At 40.2% G+C, this 18058-nt stretch overlaps 1 protein-coding gene across 11 annotated transcripts in view; it reads left to right on the top strand.

Moving 5' to 3' along the window:
* ppp1r9a (protein phosphatase 1, regulatory subunit 9A) overlaps positions 1-18058 on the top strand; it is a 363720-nt gene that overhangs the window by 215988 nt on the left and 129674 nt on the right. For all 11 annotated transcript variants that reach the window (XR_011961323.1, XR_011961324.1, XM_072575462.1 and 8 more), the window contains 3 exons: positions 1231-1284; positions 5963-6192; positions 6280-6376. Coding sequence is in view for 9 of the 11 variants with exons in the window: in XM_072575462.1 (XP_072431563.1) it covers positions 1231-1284; positions 5963-6192; positions 6280-6376 (381 nt within the window). In the remaining 2 variants the exon portion in view is untranslated. The remainder of the gene's footprint in view (positions 1-1230; positions 1285-5962; positions 6193-6279; positions 6377-18058) is intronic.

Below are 18058 nucleotides of genomic sequence, written 5' to 3'. Positions count from 1 at the left end.
GTTATAAATATTCTTCAAAGAAAAGTATACTCAACATGCTGTAATTATTGGCTTCTGTTCTTTGCAATAAAATTACCAATGGATTTTCTCAGTAGTACTCACCTGTTTGATTAATAGGCCTTCATATATCACAGGCTTCAATGTGGCTCCATGTATTAATGCTGTAAATTGATTGCGTTTTGAATTTTTGCGATTAGATTAAGATTTTTTCTTTCAGAAATATTGAAATTACTACGTTTCTTTAACAAATTTATGTAATTTCACATTAGTAATTGTAGTTTCCATTTTGGCATTAGCAGAGCTCTTTATCACTTGGCCAGTAATTCAAAGTCAGTGTTGGGACATTGAACCAAAAATATAGCAAATAAGAATGTGTTTTAATTCATTATAATGCTTCAATTGTACTTCTGTAAATAGTCCTTCCTAATTTTTTCCTTGAAGTATTTATCCAGTTCCAACGCAGAAGTGATTGTTATACATGTCTTTGTCAATAATATAATTATTAATTAAGTTATAGTAGTGAAATAGTTTCCATCACAAAGTAACAGACTTAAAATGTTTTATCGCTGAAAGTCAAACTGGTATTTTGCTTTCAGTTATATTAACTGAATATGAAGGTACATTTCGAAGGGATATAGTAAAGAAAGGGAATATTGGCTTTTGATTGGAAAAGTCCTCAAATTGTTAGGTACCACTCAAGTTTTTTTCATTCTATTGCATGATTTTATCCATGGTATGTGGAGTACAGCCTTTAGTGAAGAGTGATGACTTCTACATCTAAAATTGAGCTTTTCTTTTGTTTTAAGTTTTAACAAGTTTTCTTGTTTCACTGTAGAATGGTTTATTGAAATGATGTGTGTGATTTCTTGTACACTGTAGATACCTTCTTTTAGTACATCAAGAGTAAACATTATGATTACAGGTTGGACTGTTCAAGTTTATTGGAGAAAACATTACAACCTGGAAAATACCGGACCTCACAGTACATAATTAATTTTGACTTTCTCATTGCTATTCATGCTCTAAATTTAACTGATATTTTTCAAAGAAAATGCATGAAGAGAAAGAAAATGGTTTGGCTTCAATTGAGAGCTGTTGTGAGGTAGAATATATATACTGTATACTGTAGCATGAGAATGACATTGACTGTTAAATAAGTTTTTTTCATCATATCAGAAGCTGTTCATATATTTTGCAGAACTCCCTGACCCTTTTTTTTTATTCATCTAGTTACAGATTAAGCATTCTGTTACTGAAGCTGAAATTCAGAAATTGAAAACTAAGGTAAGGGGCTATAAAATGATTTTTTAATACTTTAAGGTACATTTGTTATTCTGTTTTTTTCTCAGTAAGCACCTAATTACATAATTTGTTCAGTATTCTTGAAAAAGCCTTGAAAAGCCAGTTACAAAGGATCAGTTCTAATATTGCTACAAAGCAGCATTTTTTGTGGATAGATTATGAACCATCTATGAAGTGTTCATTTTTGACAAACACAATAAAAATATTTTGTTTTTGTTTTTTTTTAAATTTGACCTTACATGATTTTTCTTTGCATGAATGCACTCATGGGAGGAGCTGTTTCTTTGACTTTGCCTGTTAATTGAATAAAAGTAATTTGTTTAAATTAAAATGGATCATTTCTCATTGTGTAATCAGATATTTTTGTTTTTGATCTTCAAGGCTGATTATTTCATTTGAAGTGGCACTTTCTCCATCTGTATATTCTATGATGATTGCAATATCGGTCTTAGAAATCTAATTTGACTTTTGTGGATACAGCAATGTCAAAGAAACTGAAAAGAACCCCAAAAATTGGGTTCAATTTGAATATGTCCCATCACCCATCCACCCACTTCTGCTTTGATGGAGAGTGTAAGGGTTATGGTTGGACTAGTTCTTCTGCTTTGTCAGCATCAGTTACGTGCTGGTTCCTGACCATAGTAACTCTGTCAAAGCAAATCTCTCTACTCCTTCTGGATAACATAGTGATCTCCAAATTTGCCATCATCTTTCTGCTTTGCAACTGATTCTGCTTGCTCCTGGATTTTAATTGCAATGCATCCTCTCACACTGAACCCATCAAATAGATTCTGAACTTAACTTGTCTATCACATCTCTCTCAGAACTGAGGCAATATTCATTGATGCTGCACACTTGCTCAACTTACTAACAGGATGGTTTTCAGACTATAATAATGACTCACGTCTGTCATCCCCTTTCTATTCTTCTTTATGATGAGGATATTTGCTTCCTCGTAAATGCAACATAACAAAGCACATGTAATTTGCAGCTTGCTATGACATGGCGTTCATTTTAATTTCCTAATCAAAACCACTATTGGAGCAGATTTTTAAAATGTGTGGACATATGTATGTGTACACGCATTAAAACACGTGTACATATAAGGCTGATGCAATATTCCAAACAAATAGTCATTTGATATTACAGAACTTGAGTATTGTTGAAATAAAGAAGCATTTTGTTAAAAGATGTTCTTTTCACACTCATCAGGACATTTCACAAGAAATACCAAAGAAAATATTGTTATCCTGTATAAGAGGAGAGTTGTCAAGTCGATTCTCATTGGTAGAAGCATTACTATAGAGATTTCACCAGTTAATGATGACTCACAGCTATCCACCAAGCTTTGTTTGAACATTAAACCAGGGAGGTTGACTTTGATCAGTTAAAGCACAACTCTGGAAAGAACCAGAAAATGGCTGTCACTGCTTTGAGTTGAACTAGGTTTAGTTATGGACTCAAATATAGCAAACATATTATTGTCATATTGGAAAGATGCATAGGGTAAGAGGTTAAGTGTTATTTAAGTTGAAGACATGTTTCTCATGGGCACATAGATATTTGCAAAAACTGCATCTAGCTAGGATGCCATGACAATGTAATCTGTTTGGACATACACAATGTTAAAATGGAACTCAAATGCATGAGTTGCTGTGTTCATAACATTAATGAATACTAATTCACACGATGATAGCTTGTCTAGATTTCCATGATATAGTACTGCAGTTCAAATATCTGTGGTTTACTTGATTGATACATTGGTGAATAAGCTAACGATGTCAAATGAGCAGATGGACACTGCATTACTATACAACACTATATAATACTGGCGCAATACATGTGACAATTAATGAATCAAATCAAATACTAATGATGTGCAAATCCTGTATGGCCTTCATGAATGTGAGGGAATCCTTCAATGTGTATGTGGGAAATGTGGTTAGAACATTTTGTAGTTATTCATTCAACTATATGGACAGTTCATGATCATAGATAAGTTAGGGTAAAGGAATATCAGTTTTACATGTCTTGGACAGCACATTAGTTGGATAGAATGAGCTGTAAGGCCACACTGTATCACCTAAGTTATCTGGCAACATGTTGCTCTGATAAAGGTTCTGCAAGTGCTTTTAGCTTCCTGAAAGCCGTACAAGCATCTGTACTTAGAACCATCATTAAAAATTGCATGCAGTGTTACACTTGGCAAAAGTGAGGACTGCAGATGCTGGAAACCAGAGTTTAGATTAGAGTGGTGCTGGAAAAGCACAGCAGGTCAGGCAGCATCCGAGGAGCAGGAAAATTGACACTTCGGGCAAAAGCCCTTCATAGAGCTCTATTCCTGATGAAGGGCTTTTATCCGAAATGTCAATTTTCCTGCTCGTCGGATGCTGCCTGACCTGCTGTGCTTTTCCAGCACCACTCTGATCAAAACTGCAGTGTTACACTTGTTAAGGATGCCTTATGTATTTTGTTCTGCAATTCCAAATGATGTTTCTGTTTTTCAAAAACCCAATTGACAGAACTATTTGACTGCAACTTTACAAGTAAAGAAAATGGCAGGGTCTAGCTTCATTCACCAAACCAGCTGTGACCTCTGATACTCCTTAAAGTTGTCAAATCTCAAGGCTACCACTCCAGACTCTGCCATCACTTTCATTTTTACAATCGTAGAATTTTACAGTATAGAAGGACACCATTTGACCCCTTTTGTCTGTAGTGTCTCCCAAAAGAGCTGCCCAGCTGATCCATTCTCCAGCTCCATCTCAGTTGCCCTCTAAATTAATCACTTGTAAATATATATCCATCCCTCTTTTGAAGCCTTTACCTCCAACACCCTCCCAGGCAGTGCATTCCAAATCCTAATAACTCTGAGTAAAGAAATTTCTCCTTACTTCAATCCTAGCTATGTTCTGGCAATCTTGACCTCGAGTTACTAACATACCAACAAGTCGAAACAGAATATCCATCGTTCCCCTACTAAAATTGTTCATAATTTTGAACACCTCAATGAGGTCACTTCTTAAACTTCTCTGCTCCAAGGTCACCTCTTAATCTTCTCTGCTTGATTATTTTCCTCCCTCCTTTTCTTGCCATTTTACTTCTTCTAAACTCTTCACTGCTAAACTTAAATAAGGAGCAAAAGTTGAACAGGCTAGGCTTGTTCAGAAGAGTAAGAGGTGAATTGATTGAAGCAAAAAGTCCTGTAGGGTCCTGACAAGATAGCTGTGTAAAGGATATTACCCCTTCTGGGACAATCTAGAAATAAGGGTTATGGTTTACAAATCAGAGGCCACCCACGTAAAACAAAGATTAGGTGAAATATGTTCAAACAATCCTGAATTTTTGGAACACTCTTCCTGAAAAGGTGTTGGAAGCAGAGTCATGGCATATTTTTAAGGTAGAGATAGATAGGTTTTCAAGTAAAGGGTTGAAAGGTTACCAGGGGTGGGGGGCAAATGTAGATTTGAGGGTACAGTCAGATTAGCATTGATCTTAAAGAATGGCTTGAGGGGTTGAATGGCCTACTTCTGTCCTGGTTTCTATGTTTACATTTTTGCCTGTATGAAACCCTAACTCTTTCTCTTTCTCTTTCTATTGAGGTGGTCCGACCTGAATATTTTCTGCACTCCATTTTATTCCACTATTTTAATTGATGTAAACAGTCTGGTTCCCTTCAACTTTTCCTGATTATCTTGGGTTCCTTTCAACTTGTCCCAATTAAAATACCCAAGGTGTTCAAGGTTTGTGTAAAGATATGTAGCTCAGGTGCCAATTGCAGTTGTTGTGGGTATGTTTGCCAAGCTGGGAAATTGGTTTGCAGCCATTTTGTCCTCTTTCTAGGTGACATCCTCAGTGCTCTGATGCTTCCTGTGGAATGTTGCTGCATTTGTCGGTTGAATTTATTTGATTTTATTTCTGCTGCTTCTGGTTGCTTGTTGCAGTGATTGGTATATTGGGTCCAGGTCATGTGTATTTTGATGGAATCCATAGAAGGGTGCCATGCTTCTAGAAATTCTCTGGCTGTCCTTTGTTTGACGTATCCTATTATTGTTGTGTTGTCCCAGTCGAATTTGTCTGTATGTATAGCTATCAGGGACAGCTGGTCGTGACGTTTACTAGCTAGTTGATGTTCAGGATAGTTAGTTGTCTGCCTGTATGTCCTATATAGTGTTTCGTGCAGTCCTTGCAAGGAATCTTGTACACCACATTTGCCTGCACATGATTAACCAATATGCCAACCACTGCAATGAACAACTGGAACCAGCAACTGGAAACAGTGGGAACGAAATCAAATAAATTCCAACTGACACAGTACAGCAGCGCTTCACAGGAAGCTCCAGAGCACAGAAGATGTCACCTAGAAAGGGGATGAAACACCTGCAAACCAACTTCTTAGCTCAGCAAACATACCCACAACAACTGCAAAATACCCAAGACTGAGGGATTAGCTGTTGGCCTACACATAGCTCTGTACCAACACTGCTTCACCTTCATTTGACATGTGTACTTATGTTAATACTGTCCAATTAGAGCTGATAGAAGAGTATATATTTTCTTACAAATTTGATGTAAAATTGAAGTTGACAAATTACTTTCATAAGTACTGCATTTTTATAAGTTTTGCATTGGGTTAAAGTCATATATTTGTATTTTCCAGCTTCAGTTAGCAGAGAACGAGAAGGTTCAGTGGGAAATGGAGAAAACACAACTCCAGCAGAGCATTGAAGAGAACAAAGAAAGAATGTTGAAGTTGGAGAGCTACTGGATTGAGGCACAGTCCCTGTGTCATACAGTCAACGAACATTTAAAAGAGACCCAAAGCCAATACCAGGCCTTAGAGAAGAAATATAATAAAGCCAAGAAACTAATTAAAGATTACCAGCAGAAGTAATAAATTAAACTTTTAAAAATCTAGTTTTGTGATCTGAATATGATTTACTGAACCTGAAAACTCTCCTGAAACTTTTTTTTCAGGGAAATAGAATTTGTTAAGCATCAAGATGCTGAAAGAAAGAAATTTGAAGAAGTTGAAAAACTACATGCAGCAGAAGTTCAGAAACTTCAGAGTAGGGTAAGAGATGCCACAGGATTAACTCTTTCAACTGGAATTTTTTTTTTCAAAATCCTTGAAATAATTCAAAGAAATTCAGATTTTTCTGGTAAATTATGGAACATGCCTTACATTTTTAATCATAAATCTTATAGCACTTCTAAGTTACTAAATTCTGTCTTGTTGTGAAACCCCAAATTTCTCTTACGTACCTCAGGAAAAATAGCTTTCAAGGACAAAAGAGAGAAAATAAAGGGTTGTTGATTTAATCTCTTTCTACTTTACAGACATTTTTGAGCTTCTGTAAGAGAAGCAACACATCTGTGCAGAAACATCCTTACAGTACTTATAAATACATGGAAATTAAGAAAGAGAAAACTAAAGGCTTTTGAAAAATCAGATGGGCATCTATTTGGAATGACTTGTCAAGAAAGCTTTCATTATAGCTCTTGCACCAGGGTTCCCTCTGACTGGAGGTTCTTAATCAAGCTGCAGAAAGGCCAGAGAACAAGTGGAATCTTTCCTTCACGGATTCCCAAGAGTAGAAACCCCCTGTTCTTGCACAGCACTTAGAAGGTTCAGTAGCCGCAAGCCATTGCCACAGTTACCACACTAAGCGTTGCAGAAGCAACTGATTTTCCTTCCCTCCTCCTGGTGCAAGTCCCTGGCAGAAAGACTATACTGGAGGACATATGAATGATAAAGTATAAATCAAAATTACGGAGGTATTTTGGGTATTCGTGACATAAGCGTGAGTAGAATTACAAGAAGGCTTGATAATAGTTAAGTTTTTTTGCCTTTTTCTGATGCTTTTCGCTTAATAGTTGCAAGTTGTCACCCTCTGGTCCATTGGCCCAATTTCCATTTCCAAAGGTAATGGGAAAATTTTAATATATAACACTCCTCCAGTATTTTGGAATCCACATCTTTGTAATTTTTTCAGTTTTTATCTTCATTAATTTCTTACAATAAAGCCCCCATTGATTGTGTATAAACAATCATTATTCTTTCACATCTGTCATGTCTTTCGTAAAAACTAAGATGTTATGGGCTTGACTCATTTAACACTGGACGGTCATTTCCTGTAATGAAACCTGGCTTACTAAGCCATATATTTAATTTTGTGGTTGGTTAATAAGATCATTCATCACTGAAACAACTTCAAACGAGGCTGTAGATGTTATTTGACAACAGAACATAAGCTTATTACAAAGAAAAACACATATATGGAGGACAATTGGAATTATCTTCACTCAAATATCAAAATTTCAAAAAAAACCAAAGAACTGCGAATGCTGGAAATCAAAAACAAAAGCAGAAATTGCTGGGACAACTCAGCTGGCCTGGCAGCAATTGTGGAGAGAAAGCAGAGTTAACGTTTTAGGTCCAGTGACTCTTCTTCAGGATTGATTGGGATAAGGATGTGGGAGAAGGTGCTTGGGCCCTAAAATTATTAAATTTGATGTTGAGTCACAAAGGCTGCAGGATCCTCAAGTGGAAAATGAGATGCTGCTCTTCTAGCTTGCATGGAGATTTGCTGGAGCACTGCAGCAAACCAGAGATAGAGATGTTGGCTGGGAGCACAGTGGTTTGTTAAAGTGGCAGGCAACAGGAAACTCTGGGTCATTTTGAAAACATATCATAGGTGTTCTGCAAAGCGGTCACCCAGTCTGCATTTTGTCTCTCTACTGTAGAGGAGACCACATTGTGAGTAATAAATATAGTAGACTACATTGAGTGAAGTGCAGGTAAATCACTGACTCACCTGGAAGGTGTGTCTGGATCCTTGGATAATGAGGGAAGAAGTAAATGGACGGTGTTACGCCTTCTGAGATTGCATGAGAAGGTGCCCCCGAGGTTTGGGGAGGTGTTAGAGTGGAGGAGGAGTAGACCAGTGTATCCCGGAGAGATTGTCCCTGTAGAAGGCTGACAAGGAGGGGGAGGGGGGTATGTCCGGCTGGAGGTGGCAGAAGTGGTGGCTAATGGTTTTTCAGATGCTGGTGAGTTGGTAAGTGAGGACCATGGCGACTGTGTCGCTGTTGTGAAAGGGAACAGAAGGGGAGTTTTGAGAAGATTTGTCGCTCAGGTTGAGGTTCTGGATGTTGGTTTGCTTGCTGAGCTGGAAGGCGAAAGTGAGGACTACAGAGGCTGGAGATCAGAGTCAAGATTAGAGTGGTACTGGAAATGCACAGCAAGTCAGACAGCTTCCGAGGAGCAGGAAAATCAACGTTTTGGGCAGGAGCCCTTCATGTCTGCTGAGCTGCAAGATTCATTTTCCGACGTTTCGTCATCATACTAGGTTACATCTTCAGTCAATAATACCCTTTCTGGCATAAAATTCACTAAAGAGGAGGAAAACAACAACAAACTGCCATTTCTAGATGTCACAGTAGAGTGAACAGCCAATGGAGAACTTCAAACCAGCGTCTACAGAAAAACAACACTTATGGACCAAATATTGAACTACAGAAGCAATCACCCCAACATCCACAAACTGAGCTGTATCAGAACATTATTCCAATGAGCCACCACACACTGCCGCACAGAGGAACTACGTAGAGTAGAGGAAAATCACCTATATAGCGTATTCAAAAAGAACGGGTATCAAATGAACACAGTCTGCCGATTTCTCAGCAACAAACCCAAACATGCAGACAAAATGCATCCAGAACCCCTAGCCACTCTCCCCTACATTAAAGACATCTTAGAAATGACTGCCAGACTACTCAGACCCCTTGTCATCATGGTAGCCCACAAACCCACCAACACACTGAAACAGCAGCTAATGAACTTGAAAGACCCTATACAGACAACAAGCAAAACTAATGTCATTTACAAAATACTGTGCAAGGACTGTAACAAACACTACATTGGACAAACAGGCAGAAAACTAGCCACCAGGATACATGAACATCTACTAGCCACAAAACGACATGACCTGCTCTCATTAGTATGCTTGCATACAGATGAGGAAGGACACCACTTCGACTGGGACAACACATTCATCCTAGGACAAGCCAAACAGAGACACGCACGAGAATTCCTGGAAGCATGGCATTCCAACTGGAACGATGTCAACAAACACATTGACTTGGACCCGATTTACTACCTCCTGAGAAAAAGAATAAGAAATGACACCACCATAGGAAGTGGCATTACCACAGGAAATGACATCACCAACCCAAAGAAACCCAAATATGTAAATAGAAAGCAGGTATCATCAGCACTGCTTCGTTCAGAGGCTCACTGATGATGTTACCTAGTATGGTGACAAAACATCTGAAAATGAACCTTCTAGTTCAGCAAACAAACCTACATCCAGAAGGGATGAAGGCCACAGTGGGGCAGATGAATTGGATGCAGCTGAGGGTCCTGTCAACCATGTTGGTGCAAAATCTTGGTTGAGAAAGAAGTTGGACATTTTGAAAGCCCCCTTATAGAAGTTGGCATCAGCTGCCAGAACAGATGCCATGAAGATGGAGAAACTGAGAGAATAGAATAGATTCTTTACAGGAAGCAGGGTGTGAGAATGTAGAGTGAAGATAACTGTGGGAGTCGGTTTGTTTGTAGTGGATATTGGTGGTCAGTCTAGCCCTAGAAATGGAAACTGATTTCAAGGAAGGGAAGGGAAGAGTTAGAGATAGATCAGGTGAAGGTAAGAGAAAGGTGGAAATTGAAAGCAAAACAAATAAACTTTTCCAATTCCAGATGAGAGGAGAAAAGAACACCAATGATGTCATTGATGTACTATGTATCAACAAAGTTTCAACTTGTTCACCAACAACATCTACTAGAGACTCAATCTCACAGAAGTACCTTTCCTGTCAAAGCTTTCTTTAAATCATTGCTTAACTTTGCCCAGTTTCTTTTTCTAGAACTGTGAAGACAACTTTGATTCCTCTGCTTGTCAGCTAATGTGAAGCTTCAATGGTTCTAATGTCCTTTACTTCCTAAATTCTAATAATTTGAACATTTTTATCCTAGGTTTTGTAGTTAGTGCTATGTTCCCTGTAATCTATGCTGTGCACTAGAAAAAAAGACCTCAACACTGCAAACAATACTCTGGATGTGATTTCACCAAATCCCTGTACAGTTGCAGCAAGACATCCTGCTGTTGTACTGGGATTCCCTTTCTATGAAGGCCAACAAACCATTTGCCTTATTTACAGCCTAGAACAGTTCCTATGGATTGGCAGGCAGTAAATGCTACCTAATATACGAAAAAGGATTGGTCAAGAATGATTTTCCTTTTGTGGCTGATTGTCTGATCCTGTCACTGTTTTTCAAGTGGTCTGCTATTAAATCTTTTATAATGGATTCCAGCATTTCCCTATTATGAATGTCAGGATAACTAGTCTAAAATTCTTTGTTTTCCCTCTATCTCCTTTTTCAAATGGTGGGTTGTGTTTGCTACGTACCAACCCATAGGAATTGTTCCAGAGTCTTTAGAATCTTGAAAGTTGATCACCAGTGTATTCACTATTTCTAGGGCCACTTCCATTAGGTTCTCTGGAATGTAGATTATCAGGACCTTAGGATTTATCAGCCTTTAATTTAATCAATTGCCCCAGTACCATTTCCCTTTTAATACTTATTTCCTTCAACTCCTCCCTCTCACTAGACCTTGTATTCCCCAATGTGTATGGAAAGTTATTTGTAAAGGCCCCAGAACCAAAATATGCCATCTCTGTTTTTTTTCATTCATTCGTGGACCATGTGCATGGCTGGGTGGACAGCATTTATTGCCTGTCCCAAGTTGCCCTTGAAAAAGTGGTCATGAGCTGCCTTCCTGAACCGCTGCAGTACACATGCTGTAGGTTGACCCACAATGCCTTAGGGAGGGAATTCCAGGATTTGGTTCAATGACAGTGAAGGAGCGGCAAAGTACTTACAAGTCAGGATGGTGAGAGGCTTGCAGGGAAACATGCAGATGGTGGTGTTTCCATGTATTTGCTGCCCTTGTCCTTCTAGATGGAAGTGGTCATTGGTTTAGAAGGTCCTGTCTAAGTATCTTTGGTGAATTTCTGCAGTGCATCTTGTTGATAATACACACTGCCACGACTGAGCGTTAATGGTGGAGGGAATGGATGTTTGTGGATTTGGTGCCAATCAAGTGGGCTATTTTGTCCTCGATGATGGCAAGTTTCATGAGCGTTGATGGAGCTGCATCCATCCAGGCAAATGGGGAGTATTCCACCATACTCCTGACTTGTGCCTTGTTGATGTGGACAGGCTTTGGGGAGTGGAGAGGTAAATTACATGTTGCAGTTTTCCAAGTCTCTGACCTGCTCTTGTAGCCACTATATTTGTATGCTGACTCCAGTTGAATTTCTTGGTGAATAGTAACCCCCAGGATGTTGATAATGAGGAATTCAGTGGTGGTAACCACTGAATGTTAAGAGACAGTGGCTAGGTTGTCGTTTTTTAGAAATGGTCATGGCATTTATGTAGCATGAAGGTAGTTTACTACTTGTCAGCCCTCACTTGGATATTGTCCAGATCTTGATGCATTTAAACATGGGCCACTTCAGTATCTGAAGAGTTGCAAATGGTGCATTACATTGTGCAATCATCAGCGAATATCCCCACTCTGACCTTATGATGGAGGGAAGGTCATTGACGAAGCACCTGAGTATGGTCGAGCCTAGAACACTACCCTGAGGCTCTCGTGCAGAAATGTTCTAGAGCTGACATAACTGACCTCTGACAACTGCAACCATCAGGTATGCAAGATATGACTCCATCCAGCAGAGAGTTTGCCACCTGATTACCATTGATTCAAGTTATTCTCAGGCTCTTTGATGCCACAGTCAGCTGAATGCAACCTTTATGTCAAGAGCAGTCAGTCTCACTTGTGGAGTCATAGAGATGTACAACATGGAAACAGACCCTTCGGACCAACTTGACCGTGCCGACCAGATATCCTAACCTAATCTAGTCCTATTTGCCAGCATTTGGCCCATATCCTCTAAACCCTTCCTATTCATATACCCATCCAGATGCCTCTTAAGTGTTGTAATTGTACCAGCCTCCACCACTTCCTCTGGTAGCACATTCCAAACATGTACCACCCTCTACGTGAAAAAGTTGCCACTTAGCTCCCTTTTAAATTTTTTCTCCTCTCACCCTAAACCTATGCCTTCTATTTCTGTACTCCCCCATCCCAGGGTAAAAAGCCTTGTCTATTTACTTTATCCATGTACCTCATGATTTTATAAACCTCTATAGGGTCACCCCTCAGCCTCCGATGCTCCAGGAAAAACAACCCCAGCCTATTCAGCCTATACTCAAATCCTCCAACCTTGGCAACATCCCTGTAAATCTTTTTTGAACCCTTTCAAGTTTCACAGCATCTTCCAATAGGAGGAGATCAGAATTTCGTGTAATATTCCAAAAGTGGCCTCTCGTATTTGGTGCTTTTGTCCATGCTTGAGCCAAGGCTGTAATGATGTCAGGAGTTGAGTGGCTCTGGTGGAACCCAAACTAGGCATCACTGAGCAGGTTATTGTTGAGCAGGTTGATGACTCCTTCTATCACTTTACTGATGATCGTATGTAGAGTTATGCGGCATTAATTGACCTGGTTTTTGTATATAGGGCATAACTGCACACTTTTCCACGTTGTCAGGTGTATGCCAGCATTGTAATTGTACTGGAAGAGCATGGCGCGTGGAATGGCAAGTATAGAAGCACAGGTGTTCAGTACTGTTGCCAAAATGTTGTCAGAGCTCATAGCCTTTACAGTATTGAGTGTCTCCAAGTGTTTCTTAATAGACATGGAGTGAATTGGATTGGCTGAAGACCAATTGGATATCATCTCTGAATACCGCCTGTGATACTGGGAACCACTGGAGGAGACTGAGATGGATCATCCATTTGGCACTTCAGGCTAATGATTGCTGTGAATGCTTCAGCCTTATCTTTTGCACTGACATGTTGTGCTCTTTCATCATTGTGGATAGAGATACTTGTGAAGCCGCCTCTTCCATGTGAGTTGTTTAATTGTCCACCGCCATTTGCGACTGGATGTGGCTGGTCTGTAGAGTTTAAATCTGATCTGTTCTGGGATTGCTTTGCTCTGTCTAACACTTGCTGCTTATGCTGTTTGGCATGTAAGTAGCCCTAGTTAGAAGTTTAACCAGTTTCAACCCTCACTTTTAGGTATGCCTGGTGTTGTTCCTAGCATGCTACCCTGCACTCTTCACTGAACCAGGGTTAATCCCCTATCTTGATGGTAATGGTTGAATCGAGGACATGCTAGGGACATAAAGTTACAATTGTGCTGAAGTACAATTTCGGTGCTTGTGACGACCCACAGCACGTCATGAGTGTCCAGTTTTGAGGTGCTAGATCTGTTCAAAGGCTGATGATCATATGTAGAGTTTAGCACATTGCTAGTGCCATACAACACCGTGGAGGTTATTCTCAATGTGAAGGCAAGGCTTTGTCTCCATAAAGACTTTGCACTGGTCACTCATTGATATTATATTGAATAAATGCATCTGTGAAATACAGATTGGTGAGGGTGAGTCAAGTATTTCCTTCTTGATAGTTCCCTCACCACCTGTCGCAGACGCAGTCTAGCAACTATGTCCTTTAGGACTCCACCAGCTAAATCTGTGCTGCTGCTGCTGAGCAACTCTTGGTGTTGGACATTGAAATCCCTCATCCACGAAACATTTTGAGCCCTTCCCACCCTCAGTGCTTTCTCAAAATATTGTTGAAAATGGAGGAGTACTGAAGCATCTGGTTCTTGGATGTGCCCTTACCCATGTTTAACCAGAAGCCATGAGACTTCATGAGCTTAGAAGTCAATTTTGAGAATTTTCAAGGTGACTCCCTGCCAACTGTTCACCACTGTTTTGCCACCTCTGATGAGTCTGTCCTATCAGTGAGATGGAACATCTATAGAGATTGTGATCGTGGTGTCTATAACATTTTCTGTAAGGTTTGATTCTGTGAGTGTGACTGTGTCAGGCTGTTGCTTAACTAACCTGTGAGACAGCTCTCTCAATTTTGGTACCAGCTTCCAGATGTTGGTAAGGAGGACAATTTTCAGTATTGACATTACTGTTTCTGCAATTATCTTTTCCAGTCACTAGGTTGATACCAGGTTGTCTGTCCAATTTCATTTTTTTGTTGAGTCTTTGTCACGATTGATATTCCTGGGTGGCTTGCTAGGCCATTTCAGAGAGCAGTTGAAAGTCGGCCACATTGCCATGGATCTGGAGTTATAAGTAGACCAGACCAGGTGAGGATGACAGATTTCCTTTCCTGAAGGACATCAGTGAGCCAGATGGATTTTTCTACAGTTGACAATTTAAGTGGGTTCTTCATTCCACTATTTCTTTATTACTGAATTTGTCTTCTGTGGCAGGATTCAGACTCCGAACATTAGCCGAGTTTCTGGATTAATAGTTTGAAGATAATACCACTAGGCTATTGTGTCCCCCGTTATAACTTCCCTGGTTCCGACTGTAAGGGACCTACTTTTGCCTTCACTAATCTTCTCCTCTTCACGTATATTCCCCACAAGCTTACTCTCAAACTGTATTTTTCTACTATAGATCAATTAATTTGTCCTCTTTTACTGAAACTTAAACTGCACAAGCTTTTCAGATCTGCTGTTTTTTTCACCAGTTTGTATGCCTCAGCATTGGAATTGCTACTATCCCTAACTTCCCTTCTTAACCATGATTGGACCACCTTTTCCAATCTTTTTGTGCCAGACAGGAATGAATATTTGTCGCAGTTCCTCCATGCAGTCTTTAAATGTTTACCTTTGCCTATCTATCATCATCCCTTTCAGTAATACTCCCTAATTCATCCTCGCCAGCTCACACCCATGCAATGGTAATTGACTGTAGTCTCAGAATCAACTACACCGCTCTCTGACCTAACTGCTCAGAGGCCAGGTTCCGCCACCAAGTCATCCCTTATTTACTAGTGCACAGTACACAGACAGTGGCCAGCCCGTTTGGAGTCAGTTCTCAACTGAGAAGATTCTAATCTCTTGGCTATATTGATCAGCCAAGATTTTCTTGACTGGGGTTATTAACCTGGGTGGTAGTCATGGGGGACTTTAACATGCACATTAATTGACGAATCAAGTTGGTAGAGGCAGTCATAGATCTCGTCCATGATAACTTTGTTGAACAGTATGTTACTGAACCTACAAAGGAACATGCAATGTTAGATCTGGTCCTCAGTAATGAGAAAGGTAAATTAATGATCTCAGAGTTAAGGATCCTGTCGGAATGAATGATCACAGTATGATTGAGTTTTGGATACAAACGGAGGGTGAAATAGTATCATCTAAAACCAGGGTATTATGCTTAAACAAGGGAAGTGTAATGGGATGAGGATGGAGTTGGCTAAATTAGACTGGGCACACAAGTTACATGGTGGGAAAGTTGAGGAACAGTGGAGGACTTCCAAAGAGATTTTTCAAAGTGCTCAAGGAAAATATATTTCGATCAAAAACAAGGTTTGCAAGGGTAGGAAAAGCAAGTCTTGGATAACCAAGGAAATAAAGGAAAGCATTCAATTAAAAGCTCAGGCTTACAAAGTAACCAAGAGTAGTGGGAAATAGGAAGAATGGGAAAACTTTAAAAAGCAACAAAGGTGGGGGGGGGGGGTGGAATTCAAGATGGCAGTGACCCAGTAGGTCTGAACCAGACAAAGTGGTGCACTCACCATCCTTTTATTACTCAATTTGGTAGAAATAGTTATTTTTTGACCCCTGGAATTGTTCAGTGCCAGTTTGAAATAGTTAGAAAAATTACCAAAAGGAAGGGACCGCAAGGATCGCAGCAAGCAGGGACCTTCGCTGAGACAACGGACTTGCCCTGGCCGCAGTGTCAGCCTCTGCGATCACCTCAGGGGACTCACCCATGGCGCAGAGCCTGGTCTTGGAGTTTCATAAACTCCGAGAGAAAATCAAATTACGATGGAGGAGACCCAGGCCAGGCTTGAACTGATCTCTGTCATGCTACAGAAGCATGACCAGGAGATCCAGCGTCTTGGGCAGCATGTTAGGGAGGTGGAGCAATGGGCCGTGGGCCCCAAAACCACGATGGAATCCTCAGTGGGTCAGGTCCAGGCCCTGGAACGGCAGGTATGGGCCTTGGAGGAGTAGGTCGATGACCTTGAAAATCGAGTTTGTTGGAAGAGCATCCATCTGGTGGGGCTTCCTGAACAGGAAGAGGAAGACCAGCTTATCAGCTTCTTGGAACAATGGCTCCCGCATTTTTTGAAGCTGGAAGTCAAGGCAGGCTGGGTGTGGGTTGAGCAGGCCCACCGGGTCACAGTGCGCAGGCCTGGATCGGACCAGTGCTCGCGCCCAGTCCTAGTGCAACTCCAGCACTACAAAGATAAGCAAATGCTGCTGGAACCTCTAGAGCACTGGGGAAGGATCCACAGGCTCTGATATACAAAGGATCATGAATTATGCTTTTCTAAGACTTCTGCGGTCATGATTCGTAAGAGGAAGGCCTTTTGATAAGGTAAAAAGGAGGCTGAGGGACTTGACTATCCAGTATTCTGTAAGATATCTGGCAATATTACGTTTCAGCTCCAGTGGGTCCGTGTTCAATTTTGACTCACCAGAAAAGCAAAGGACTTCCTGTATGCTTTAAAATAGACTGGCTGGCTTGAATAATATGGATAATAATGTTTATTTTGTTTTTCCCTGTAATTTGCCTGGTTTAACCTCGCTGTCAGGGGGTTTTTGTTTAATATATGTGGGGGTCATTATTTGTTTTTCTTTTTCTCTCTCTCTCCTCCCTTCTCTCACCCTTCCTGTCATCCTTTGTTCTTGTTTTCTTATCATTTCTTTTTGTTTTTCTCTTATGGTATGGAATTCAGGGTGCAGCGGGGGAGGTTATATATTTCTGTTCTACTAGGAATGCCTAGGGTTACAATATCGATGGCACAGGTTGAGTGCCCACTTTTAACTTTCTTGTTATAAAATGTGTGTATTTTTTCTTAATTTGTGTTGTTTGGGGCAGGTGCACAGCTTCAGCTAGAAGCGTGGAGGGATTTGTGGGTAGTATGAGCGCTCCCTGTGAGCAAGGGGGAAAGTCTCCTTTCATTTGTGTTATATGTTAGTCTGTTATAGAAGTAGCTGTTAGAAATTTTGCTTTGGTAGTTTTGGTAGTTCTATTTTTAAATTTATGCGAACTGTTTGCTGTTATCACTCGACGCGCTATGAGTGGGGTTCTTTCTCCCGGAGGGGAGGGGTCACGGACTACTTCGGACGGCTATGGCTAACTGTTTGTTTAACGGGTGCACCTGGAATGTTAATGGGAGTCATTCATCAATTAAGAGAAAAAAGATACTTTCAAGCCTTAGAAAAGAGAGGGTTGATGTAGTTTTGCTGCAAGAAACATATTTAACCAATAAGGAGCATTTGAAGTTGCAGCAGGGATGATTCGGACAGGTGATTTTCTTATCCTTTAATTCGAAAAGTAGAGGAGTTGCAACACTCAACCGGAAGAATCTCCTATTTCAAATGTTAGACCAAGTTAAGGATTAATATGGGCCGTTCTTAAAATTCTTAAAACTTTAATACATGGACAAGAATATGGAAATTTGAATGCATATTGCTCCCTCGGCACATTCCCTGTGCTTTCCAGGTTGATGGCCCTTGGGGCGCATCATACAATTATAAGGGAGACTTAAACAAACTTATTGACTCCGAAGT

The sequence above is a fragment of the Chiloscyllium punctatum genome, chromosome 8 (genome assembly GCF_047496795.1).
Source record: "Chiloscyllium punctatum isolate Juve2018m chromosome 8, sChiPun1.3, whole genome shotgun sequence".
Classification (NCBI taxonomy): Eukaryota; Metazoa; Chordata; class Chondrichthyes; order Orectolobiformes; family Hemiscylliidae; genus Chiloscyllium; species Chiloscyllium punctatum.
The sequence above is the reverse complement of the archived record's forward strand: the minus strand, read 5'-3'. Positions and strand labels throughout refer to the sequence as shown.